Source organism: Triticum dicoccoides, chromosome 6A, assembly GCF_002162155.2.
Source record: "Triticum dicoccoides isolate Atlit2015 ecotype Zavitan chromosome 6A, WEW_v2.0, whole genome shotgun sequence".
Classification (NCBI taxonomy): domain Eukaryota; kingdom Viridiplantae; phylum Streptophyta; class Magnoliopsida; order Poales; family Poaceae; genus Triticum; species Triticum dicoccoides.
The window spans coordinates 187,869,610-187,882,016 of NC_041390.1; the positions used below are offsets into that span (position 1 = coordinate 187,869,610).

Below are 12,407 nucleotides of genomic sequence, written 5' to 3' on the forward strand. Positions count from 1 at the left end.
CAAACCCTTGTTGTGCGGTTGGATGATTACATGAACATCAGTAAATTGATGTTGTCCATTAGAAACCAGAGCATCTCAGTCAAATACGCTATTGATTTTGATGTACGCTTGACCAAAAGGACAGGGCTCAATCTTTGAGAAACCAATTTGCTTATCTGTGAGAAAATCAGAAAGTACCTCTCTGACGGTGTCAAAAGCAGCAAGGAGATTGGGCATGGGAACGATAGATGCAATCGCCCATTCTTCATGAGTGGCTGGCGCCGCTCCATTGATGATCTTGATCCTTGCAGGTCTACCCTCGACTTCAATACTGTGATGATTGGGTGGGAGGAACGGCGTGGGATCGAAGGGGAAGGTGGCCATTGCCGCAGCACTACGACTCTGCGCCGGTGGAGGAGTGGATGGGGTGGGGAGGGATGTGGAGGGGCGGGCGGTCGCTGCTTGGAGACGATGAGAGATTAGTGGAGAAATGCGATGAATGCTACCAACTCGGAGTGAAAGCAGAAGCGAAATAACTTGATTGGACTGATTGGGTCGGCGGAGCGACGACGTGATTAGTCTCAATGACGGGAACAGTGGCGGGTTGCCTTGGAATTGCGATCACCGGGCGATTTGGTGGGTTGGGCTCCTTGATTGGGCTTCGACTGGCCGGTGCAAAGCAGTCCTTCTCAATATGTCCCCACTTTTTGCACTGTCGACATTTGATACGATTTGTGTAGGCATGCCTGTTGTGGCCCGTTAAGAGGCAGCATACACAAAATGCAGATGATCCCGCCCTGCGATCAGAAAGTGCTGCATTGATTGGGTTAGTATTCGGGTGATAATGAGCCAATGTTGATGGATCCGTAGGATCACGCTCCTGACGAACCGGCGAAGATCTGAGATTGGAAATGCGCGAATCATCGAAAGTAGCAGGAGATCTAAGAGCTTGAAGGTAAGATTTTCTAGGATGCCTACGAAAGATGTGGGTCCATTCATCCTCCTTTTCTTGTAAGTATTGATCAAGCTCGCAACTGGAGTTCAGTCCACCACTACCCCAGAGCAAAAAGTTGACATTGAGCATGGGAATAGAGATGTTTCCACCTTTGATGATGGAGAAACCCACCTCCTTAGAGGAGACCGAAAACTTAAAAGACCAATTTTGAAGACGTTGAACACGCAAGAGAGATGCTCTACCCCCAAAACAAGATAGGAGAATGGTGCTTATAGATTCCTCAGTGAGCCGGATCTTGGATCCTGTGAATTCAGCCACTAGGAGGAATTCCTCCATCTCCTTACCATCTTCGAAGTTAATGGGGACACCACATTTTCTCCAAACCTCAGCGGCAATATCTTGGCCAATGTCGAAGTTAATATCAGCGAGCGCCATGATGGAGAGGAGGTTGAGGATCGCCGGGGACCGGGCCGGGGATGCCGGAGTGGGGGTGGACGCCGGGGCCGAAGTGGCCACCGGCGGCATGGAGGCCCTAGGAGCGCCTAGGGAGAGAGGGAGCGCCTAGGGAGAGAGGAAAAAGACCTTCGTATGAGATTCTCTGAAGGGGAAAAGGCAGTACTAGATCTCTAGACCTTGTGTTTTTATTAGAGGAATTACTAGGAAAAGGCCTAGGATTAAAATTATCTCTATCAGCATTGTTATTAAAATTGTTTCGTGAGATAAAAATCACACCCATGGTATCACTATTTTGCTCAATCAAAGTAGACAAAGGCACATCATTAAAATCAATAGGAGCATTTCTATTAGCAACCAATTTCATAAGAGCATCAATTTTTTCACTCAAAGAAGAAATTTCTTCAACCGAATTAACCATTTTACTAGTAGGAGCTCTTTCGGTATGCCATTGTGAATAATTTTTCATGATATTATCAAGCAATTTGGTGGCTCCACCCAAAGTAATTTCCATAAAAGTACCACCCACGACGGAATATAAAAGATTACGAGAAACAAAATTCAACCCCGCATAAAAATTTTGTATGATCATCCAAAGATTTAACCCATGAGTTGGGAAATTCCTTAGCATCAATTTCATCCTATCCCAAGATTATGCAACATGCTCATGTTCAAGTTGCTTGAAATTCATGATCTGAGTTCTAAGGAAAATAGTTTTCACGGGAGGAAAATACTGAGTAATAAAATCATCCTTGCACTTATCCCAAGAATCGATACTATTGCGAGGCAAAGAAGAAAACCAAATTTTTGCATGATCTCACAAAGAAAACAGAAATAATTTCAACTTCACAACATCATTGGCCACATCTTTTTTATTTTGCATATCCCATAATTCCACGAATGTGTTAAGATGGGACGCGGTATCCTCATTAGGAGTACCGGAAAATTGATTTTTCATAACAAGATTCAGCAAAGCGGTATTAATATCACAAGACTCTGCACTAGTGGCAGGAGGAGCAATCAGAGTGCTAATAAAATTATTGTTGTTGGTATTGGAGAAATCACACAACTTGGTGTTCTCTTGAGTCATTGTGACTACGCAACAAGATTGCACTCAAAAACACATCTGACGAGAAAACGGCGAACGAAAAAGAGGGCGAATAAAACGGCAAATTTTTGTGAAGTGGGGGAGAGAAAAAGAGAGGCAAATGGCAAATAATGTAAATTGCAAGGAGATGAGATTTGTGATTAGGAACCTGGTAGATGTTGATGATGTCTTCCCGGCAAAGGCACCATAAATTCCTTTTGATGATTGCTTGAACTACGTCGGTATTTCCTCAAAGAGGAAGGGATGATACAGCACAACAACGGTAGGTATTTCCCTCAGTGATGAGACCAAAGTTCTCGAACTAGTAGGAGAACCACGCAACACTACGTGAATGGCACCTGCACACAAATAACAAATACTCGCAGCCCGACGTATTAAAGGGGTTGTCAATCCCTTTCGGGTAACGACGCCCAAAATTGGCAAGTGGACGTGAGAAAGTTGTAATAAATTGATAGATAGATCGCCAAATAAAATAAAGTGCAGCAAGGTATTTTTTGTTTAATAGATCTGAAAATAAAAGAAAATAAAAATAGATCGTGAAAGGCAAATATAATAAAGAAGAGACCCGGGGGCCGTAGGTTTCACTAGTGGCTTCTCTCGAGAAAAATAACAAACAGTGGTAAACGAATTACTGTTGGGTAATTGATAGTACTTCAAATAATCATCACGATATCCATGCAATGATCATTATATAGGCATCACGTCCAAGATTAGTAGACCGACTCCTGTCTGCATCTACTACTATTACTCCACACATCGACCACTATCCAGCATGCATCTAGTGTATTAAGTTCATGGAGAAACAGAGTAATGCAATAAGAACGATGACATGACGTAGACAAGATCTATTTATGTAAAAATATACCTCATCTTGTTATCCTTAATGGCAACGATACATACGTGTCGGTTCCCCTTCTGTCACTGGGATCAAGCACCGTAAGATCGAACCCATCACAAAGCACCTCTTCCCATTGCAAGATAAATGGATCAAGTTGGCCAAACAAAACCCAAATATCGGAGAAGAAATACGAGCCTATAAGAAATCATGCATATAAGAGATCAAAGAAGACTCAAATAACTTTCATGGATAAGAAGATAGATTCGATCATAAACTCAAAGTTCATCGGAGCCCAACAAACACACAGCAAAAAGAGTTACATCATATGGATCTCCAAGAGACCAATGTATCGAGAATCAAAAGAGAGAGAGAGAGAGAGAGAGAGAGAGAGAGGAAGCTATCTAGCTACTAACTACGGACCCGTAGGTCTACAATGAACTACTCATGCATCATCGGAGAGGCACCAATGGACATGATGAACCCCTCCGTGATGGTGTCTAGATTGGATCTAGTGGTTCTCGAACTTGCGGCGGCTGAAATTGATTTTCGTCGACTCCCTTAGGGTTTCTGGAATACTGGGGTATATATAGAGCAAAGAGGTGGTTCAGGAGGCCACCGAGGTGGGCACAACCCACCAGGGCGCGCCCAGGCCTCCAGGCGTGTCCTGGTGTCTTGTGCTCACCTCAGGCTCCCTCTTTGGTACTTCTTTGGCCCACTGGATGTCTTCTGGTCCAAAACAAATCCACAAAAAGTATCGCTGCATTTGGACTCCGTTTGGTAATGATTTCCTACGATGTAAAAAACATGCAAAAAACATCAACTGGCAATGGGCACTATGTCAATAGGCCAGTACCAAAAAATGATATAAAATAATTGTAAAACATCCAAAAATGATAATATAACAACGTGGAACAATAAAAAATTATAGATACGTTGAAGACGTATCAATCACCCAGACTCCAAAGGGAAATACTTAATTAGTAAGCGTTTTCAAAATTTAACGTAGTCCAATTGGCACCCTATATTTGCATGATCCTCTAGTCGGTAAAGATTTTAGCATGAGAAAGATAGACCATCCAACCCTCACAATGTGCATGCATATAAATGTATGGTATTATAAGTAAAGCACCTTGGTAAACCGTAAATAAGTGTTAAGCAAGATGTTCATCCAAGCTTTACCGTCATGGTCACTCATCAGATCTCATCATTATTACCCAGTTGCTCCAGTGAATAATTTTTGAAACATAATAAGCAAGTGTAACGAGGACCACAAGGAGTTATATTCTGCAAGGCAAAATAACAATACAAAGAACAATGATCTTTTTTGGATTTTTCGGTTAACAAAAATAAAATAACTTATATACAAGAGAGAAGAAAGCGAGTGAAAAGCACTTCAAAAACAAAGAAGAATCAAAAATAACAACTGATAAACCAAACAATAACCAAGAGAAACCTTTTTGGAAATTTTGTTTTGTTTTTACACCTGGATAAAAAGCAAAGAAAAAGACTCAAAAAGAACCAAAGAAACATCAAGCAGAACTAAGAATAAAATTAAGTGAGAAAAGATAAAATCAATTCTTTTTGTATGTTTGAAAGGAATAAGAAGAAAGGAGAAAGCAATAATAGTATTTTTTTCTTAAACATTTAGAACAACAAGAACAACCAAATAAACACAAGGAACATGAATATTTTTCTTATTTCAAAAGATCATGAGTCAAACCAAAGAGAACAAGAGAAGAATGAATGAAATGTTTTTGGAATTTTCTTTTTAAAGAAACATAAGAAGCAACTAAGAACCAAATAATGAAATATTTTTGGTAATTTGTAAGTGCAAGAATGAAAAGAAAGAAAGCAAAATTAGTAGCAATATAAATCATTTTTATAACGAAACATGTAGGCTGAAAAATGATTAGACCAACAGACTATCAAACATTTAAGAAGGGCATTTTAGGTTCACCGAATAGATTGTTTTAGGGTTTTAGCCCTTTATTTAATTTTGAGGCTTTTAAATTCCTCAATTCAAATTTCAATGAACTTAGACATGATGCATGGATGCTTCTAAATGCAACTATTTACACTATTTGTTCTAGGGTTGTGACACAAACAAAAAGCACAACAAGTTTACCAAAGGATAAAGTATATCAAAGATGACGAAAAATGGAGGCATACGTATTCCCCCAAGGCCGGCTTTTGTCCAAGGCTTGGCAATCTCACTGTCTTGGACCATCGGGTAGTAAAACAGTGCATGTGGTTGATATGTCGCGTGTTGGTCTAGTTCCTCCTCCTCATAATACTCTATCATGTCTGTGTTATTCATGTTCCATCTTCCCTGGTTTGAACATGAAAGAAAAATGTGCAAGGAAGTGGCATAGTCCAAGAGCAATTGTCTCCGTTAGTAACAAAAGTATATACATAAGGTCCTCTCACATCTTCAAAATTTTGAGTAGTAATGATTTTTCAATGCGAGGGCATCAAAATATTCAGAACATGACGCTTCATAATTATTTGTGGTGTCAAGTGCATTCAACCGCACACAAAGTGGCAATAACACCACAACAAAGATTATAATTTTAGCTATCAGAAAGAGCATGCATAGATAACTCATAATTATCCCTGGCGCTAAACCGAAGGTAAATGTTGCATGTAAGAACACGAAGTTCATGCATGCTGATAGCGAGGCGGCATTTAGGTTGCACATAAGAATATAGTAGGATAGTAGGTGACGGTTCATGGTAAACGAGATGGTGAAGATCGGAGAGTCCTGATGTGTTGGCTTTAAGAATGAATCATTTGTACAATGTTTGCAATGATGAGGAAGAGACAAGGGATAGAGGATCATCCTGCCTCATCGCATTGCGCCGGATATCAAATTGCCCGAGACGTTGTTCAAACGCCTTTTAAAGACAAATCCTATCACGTCACAAGGATAGGAGAGTCAAATTTAACTTTGGCATTTAGGGAGCTAATTTGGACGAATTTCGAGCCAAAAACACGAGACTATTCGTCAAATATTTGCTTATAGGAAACTTTATTTTTTGAGAAACAACCAAGGAAACAAATCTTCAAATCAAAGAAATAAAAGGGAAGTTTATAAAAAGAGGGAAGAAAAGAAGAGGCCCAAAAGCAGCCCATAGAGGCATTGACACAGCCGTTTGAAATGAAAGGAAAAAGTCGGAAGAAGAAAGAGGAGAAAAGAAAAGGCGAAACCTCTCCCGCGAGACCGAGAAGAAAAAGCCGGCAGGGCGGGCTGGTGGTGGTGGGAGGCGCGCGCGGGTGGGGTGGGCGTCGTGGGCGGTGGCAGCACAAACAAGCAAACCTTCCAATTTACTCCTCCCCACCTTCCCATCCTCCTCCACCTCCTCCTTCCCCCCTTCCCCAAATCTCAAAATTCCCGATTCCCGTCTCAACGAGCCCTCCTGCGCCGTACCAAAGCTCACGAGCACACGCCACGTGATTCCGATCCCGCTAGAGGAATCCCGAGGCTCGGCTCGGCTCTGTCGCCGGCATGCGGCGGGGCGGCGGCGCTGCGACGGCCGTTGCGGCTGCGGCGGAGGCGGAGGGGGACGCGGGGGCGCGGTTCCGCGGCGTGCGGAAGCGGCCGTGGGGCCGGTACGCGGCGGAGATCCGCGACCCGGCCAAGAAGGCGCGGGTATGGCTCGGCACCTTCAACTCCGCCGAGGACGCCGCCCGCGCCTACGACGCCGCTGCGCGCATGCTGCGCGGGCCCAAGGCCAAGACCAACTTCCCCCTCTCCCTTCCCCACCACCGCCAACTGCCGCCCAGCTACTCGCCCTACCCCGTCGCCGCCGCCGCCGCTGTCCCGACGTCGATCGCCGCGGCGGCGGCCAGGCCAGCCTGCAGCAGCCTGAGCTCCACCGTCGAGTCCTTCGGCGGCCCGCGGGCGCGGCCGGTGCTCCCGCCGCGGCCTCCGCCGCCGCCGATCCTCGACGGCGACTGCCATAGCGACTGCGGGTCCTCGGCCTCGGTGGTGGACGACGACTGTGCGGACGCCGCCGCCTCGCCGTCCTGCGGTCTCCTGCTCCCGTTCGACCTCAACCTGCCCCCGGAGTTTGGCGGCGTTGCATGTAACGACGACGACGAGCTGAAGCTGACGGCGCTGCGGCTCTGAAGTCAGAACCACCCGGTGGTGGTTAGAGAAAAAGGATAAGGAGAAAAATATTTGGTTCTTCCCTTCTCTCCATAGCCAGCACGATCCACCTCCACGCTGTTGTTGCTGTTGCTGTTTACGTGATCTGATGATGATTAATATGGCCTGATCTACGAATCGGCCTGCTTGTTGCCGCTGGTAGCGGTGATTATTGCCGACTACCGCCGGCAGCTCGCCGTGGTTGTTGTAATATAGCAACATTTTACTTGCTTCCTCTTGTGTGGAAGTAGACACCTAAAGTAACTTATTTTCTTTTGTAGCCACATGTGTTACTGTTACTCATTTAGGCTCATTTGCTTCGAATTGAGAACAATGGAAAACAAAGTTTTGTTTATGAGAATGATACTGGGTGCTTAAATGCTAGAAAATTCGAGCTAAAAGTTGTTGTGTTAGAGGGATGACCTTGATCTTAATTTCAACCTTGGTACAACCTTCTACCTGAATACCCCCATTATTCTTCGAGTACTGTAAATAGACTAACCTTACTATGGTTCTCATAATGCTTATGTTGCTAACATGTGATTTATTCTGACATGTAGTTTTGGTTCTTAAATCAAGTCTCACACTGATGTAGATGTCTGTCATAGAACGAAGAGAAGTTTACTTTGGCTGCTCAAGATGATGGGATGTTTGTCCTATTCTAATTCATATAAAGTAAGTTCACAAACTAATTTGTTGTGGACACCTTCAGCTATGATTAATGCATCTGGCATAATTTAGGCTGAATCATTAGCATGTATAATTGGGCATACTCCTGAGCTGAAATCAACAGACAACACAACTGATCATGATGACACAAGATGCTAACAAGATTAGTTCTGACAATTAGCAAAGTTATATGCTAACAGCAAACTGTTATCGAGTAACATGAAAGTAAAAGGATTTTGAATATACTCTTGTATCCGTAGATTTTTCGTTTCTGTTTGATGTATGCTAACGAGATTATATTCGATTGCTAATTGGTTGTGAGGCCTACCCAAAAACCTCACATTTCTTGGCAGTTGCATATGGCTGGCGCAGCAATGGTGATCTACTGATCCTATTATGTATATCTTGTTACATTCATGTGAACAAATATCTATCTACTTGAGTGTTATTTGTAATTGAAGGATAGAAGGAACTTTTATTAGCTTAAGCCTACCCACAAACCTCACATTTCTTGCAACTTCCATATGGCTGGCGCAGCAATGGTGATCCACTGATCCTATTATGTATATCTTTGTTACATTCATATGAGCATACATCTATCTACTCAGGGCTTTATTTATAATTAGAGAATAGAAGGAACTTTTATTAGCTTAATAATCACATTGTCTTTGTTGTACAGTAATTTATTTGTATGTGGTGACAGAGTTCCACATGAATAGTATTTTGACTACCGTATTACATGCATAGCACTCTGTGATATTACCATTAGGATAAGTTGATTTTGTTATGGAAGACATCTGGAACTCCACGTTCTTCTGGATATTCCAGTTTCCTGTTTTTTGCATCCATCAGGACAAATTGGATGACCATTCAGATGGTAAATTTATGATAGCAGGTGCATTGGGTTTGCCTATGAATATGTGCTTGGATACATACAAGAATGCACTGCATCCTTTCCCTTAGTAACCGTGTTGATGTTTTAGTTGACGTGGAATTTTTTCCGGGTGTCTTCTAGGAAACATGCTCTGCAATTTTTTATCATAACATATCTGATTATGCAAGCGGTTGATTGTTATTCACAAATAATTTTCATGCTATTCTCCTAAGCAGCAGTGACGGACCATGGCGCGCCGCACTTGAGCAATGTTGCTCAGTTGCTAAGTATGTGCTTCTGGTCTTTCTCCAGTCATATACTTTCTACAGTTGATGCTTATAAGGTGGATTGAAATTCCTTATCGTGCTATTAGTTTGGCAAATTCTATGGTATCATGAAATTTACATTATTACGTGTTGTCATGCGATTTGGCCTTGTCGCATGTCGCATCACGTCTTTAAAGTACTGTATTTATGAACAGGCATTAAGAAAATAATTCAGAATCATGTGAGACACCTCCCGATATGCGCAACATTATATGGTTATTACTCCTATATCGGAAGCTTTGGGGTTCCAATGGCAAAATATTTACAGTGCACTGTCATTCCTTCATGTTTGGTACATTCAGCAAGGGATACTTACCTAACCAACCTCAAGTATTGGAGAAAGGTGATGTTTTGAAGTCAGCAGCTTCGTGAATTACTCTAACCAAGTAGCAGTGCCAGCAACAAAGCAGTGGACATCTGTTGCATCTTGGGAGTGATCTGTGCCTGGACAGCAGGGTTTGGAGCCAACTAAGGTACATGTGGGATGTTGCCAATTTGTGAGTGCTTCTTTTCTAGCTGTCAACAATTGCACAAAGGCTATTTATTTTTAGTTGTGAACACGGTACTCTAATATGCTAACGCTGTTGAGCGATGTTTAATTCTCTAAAAATGGGGTGTCGTTAGGAATATAGTATCTGGAGATATCGTTGGATTGATTTGCTTATTTGCTATACTGTTAGTACTTCGCAGCACAATCCCCTGTTAGCCGGACTGCCACAATATACTTTAGGACATCAGGGCGCATCCTAATATCACTGACATTCTAGCAGGCACACTGCTAGTTACAATGGTAGCCAGAACTATTTTTTACTGCCAGATTCAAGTTCACTTATAACCAATTCTAGGAGGACGGCGAAAACCTTCAGACAATCAATTTCCTAACATCTTGTTGTTAATTACAAACAACCGAACAACCAAAAACCGTTACCTTGAATCATCTCTCTTGTGGCAGGAGTACCTATCGGGAGGAGGACCGGATGCATAACAAGAAAAGAAAGAATAGTAGTGGTGCATGCGTGCAAACAATCTATAGAACCGAGCTCTTGTAAAGCTGAGTGTTCCTACGCTCAAAGCCCATATCTCAGATGCATGCCCATTGGAATAGCCCATCACCAGGATGAAATTATTCATTTAGTGCAGTTCCCCTTTCCTCTCTTATTCCAACTTCACATCCTAACCACCAAAAGGAAGGGAGAAGCAAACTCGACCTGGTGTCTTTTGATCATTTTATTGATGCGATTTTCAGTGAAAGCGGAGATACGGCAAGTGTGAAGAGTCAACTATTGCTCTATATGTCTCTATCCTAAATTAACACTTGATGAGGATTACTCAAGCAAAGTATACCATGTCATTCTCATTTTCTCATATCAGTTTCTATTTGATTGTAGAATTAAGGAAAAAAGTGCAATGTAGAATATCTGGTAGGCTATAATTAAAAACCAAAATTTCATACTGTTGCCGAGTTACTGTTGATGCGATGAATATGATGTTATTCCCTTGGGATTAAGTTTCTTGAGAAAACACTAAAAATCCGGTGACCTCTGTATCTGGCTCATCTCAATCTTGTCATTCAGAAGACTTGTAAATTTGTAATAATTATTATTTGGATCATGCTTGATACTCCACAGTAATTTTGCTCAGAGGCTCTGGGTTATCCATACATATTACTTCTCACCCCGTGCAAATTTCTTGGGTGCATGTGCTCACATGCCTGCTCTTATTTTCTCTTGGGGGCATCTACGTTCTCTCTCCAATCTAAATCTCTCGGGGCATGCAATGATTGCTGGTCTCACATGCATCTTATTTGTGTATAATTTGATCTACTACTATTGTTGATGGCACTTGTTCTACTACTATTAGTTTGTACTCCCTCCGTTTTTATTTACTCCGCATATTAGCTTTGGTCAAAGTCAAAACTTTGTAAATTTTGACGAAGTTTATAGACAAAAATATTAACATATACAATAACAAATCAATACCATTATATTCATTATTGAATACACTTTCACATCATATAGATTTGCTATTGTAAATGTTCATATTTTCTCTATAGATTTGGTCAAACTTTATGAAGTTTAACTTTAGTCAAATCTAATGCAGAGTAAATAAAAACGGAGAGAGTAGTACTTTGATTTCCATGTTCATTGTTGTCGAACGATGCCCGCCATGTTATTTCAAAATACGTTAGATCTATTTTTTATTCCAAAACGTAAAGTTAGCAGCTGGTAGTACTACTTGATAGCCACCAAAGGTGCCCCAAATTTTGCGCGCACAGCAGCACCATTTCCCGTGATAATATGTACGCTTGTGCAGGGTTAGCGGGCACTACTAACTAATATTGACCTCTTATCGCAGCATCTGCTCCGACATTGCTGCCATTAATCTACAAAAATGGTGATCTTTTGATTAGATTCTTTCTTCTTGACTAAATTATTGGTCTGCTCCTTTGTTTCAGCTGCCCCCAGATCCTGCGCGCTCGGTGTCTGCTGATGAGCATGCAAGGCAAGGGTCTCCCATGTGATGTGCCTGATGCCGCGCACAATTCCGTGTGCTAATCGGCTGACAGAGACGGTGGCGATCGTGCTTGTGGATTGCAGGGCTGGACTCGTTTCTGGGCGCAATAAAGCTTTGGTCATGGCGCCGTTTCCAGCCCATGTTGAGGTTCTCGGTGCCCCCGCGGTGCGTCTTTCTTCTCTCCATCGTCCGTCTCTCCCTTTCCGATTGGGTCGCCATTAATGCGTCAGCTGTTTGATGAAATGTGAGCCAGCTAATCGCGGGCCTCTGCACGCTGTGCTGGCTGCAGTTTTGCTGTGCCGAAAGGGGTACCGCTCTGTTGCTTACTTTGTTTGTACATAAATTTCTCGACGGGTTCGTTTACGTCTTCCTTTATTTCTGCTTGTTTGTTATGCACCGGTGCTTAGTGCATCTATAGCCGGACTGGGCAAATTTGGCACCCAAACGTCACGAAAGCGTCTGGTCTGTGTCCGGACATATCCGTTTTGACTTCCTCTTTGTCCGTCCACGTTGTGATTAGTGAAGGAAAGAGAGAAAGAAAAAA

At 42.5% G+C, this 12,407-nt stretch overlaps 2 protein-coding genes across 3 annotated transcripts in view; both read left to right on the forward strand.

Annotated features, from left to right (window-relative positions):
- The first annotated feature begins 6,607 nt into the window (after positions 1-6,607).
- On the forward strand, positions 6,608-7,835 carry LOC119316535 (ethylene-responsive transcription factor 3-like). The gene has a single exon (XM_037590859.1). It carries the CDS (start codon positions 6,839-6,841, stop codon positions 7,460-7,462), a length of 624 nt encoding a protein of 207 aa, XP_037446756.1. The 5' UTR covers positions 6,608-6,838; the 3' UTR covers positions 7,463-7,835.
- Positions 7,836-7,954: 119 nt separating this feature from the next.
- The window catches only part of LOC119316534 (class E vacuolar protein-sorting machinery protein hse1-like), a 13,347-nt gene continuing 8,894 nt past the window's right edge, over positions 7,955-12,407 (forward strand). The window contains exons 1-4 of one of the 2 annotated variants that reach the window (XM_037590855.1): positions 7,955-8,155; positions 9,260-9,366; positions 9,505-9,822; positions 11,805-12,028. In XM_037590855.1, the coding sequence (XP_037446752.1) occupies positions 11,870-12,028 (159 nt within the window). In that variant the 5' untranslated portion in view covers positions 7,955-8,155; positions 9,260-9,366; positions 9,505-9,822; positions 11,805-11,869. The remainder of the gene's footprint in view (positions 8,156-9,259; positions 9,367-9,504; positions 9,823-11,804; positions 12,029-12,407) is intronic. The other variant, XM_037590856.1, reaches the window with a different exon arrangement.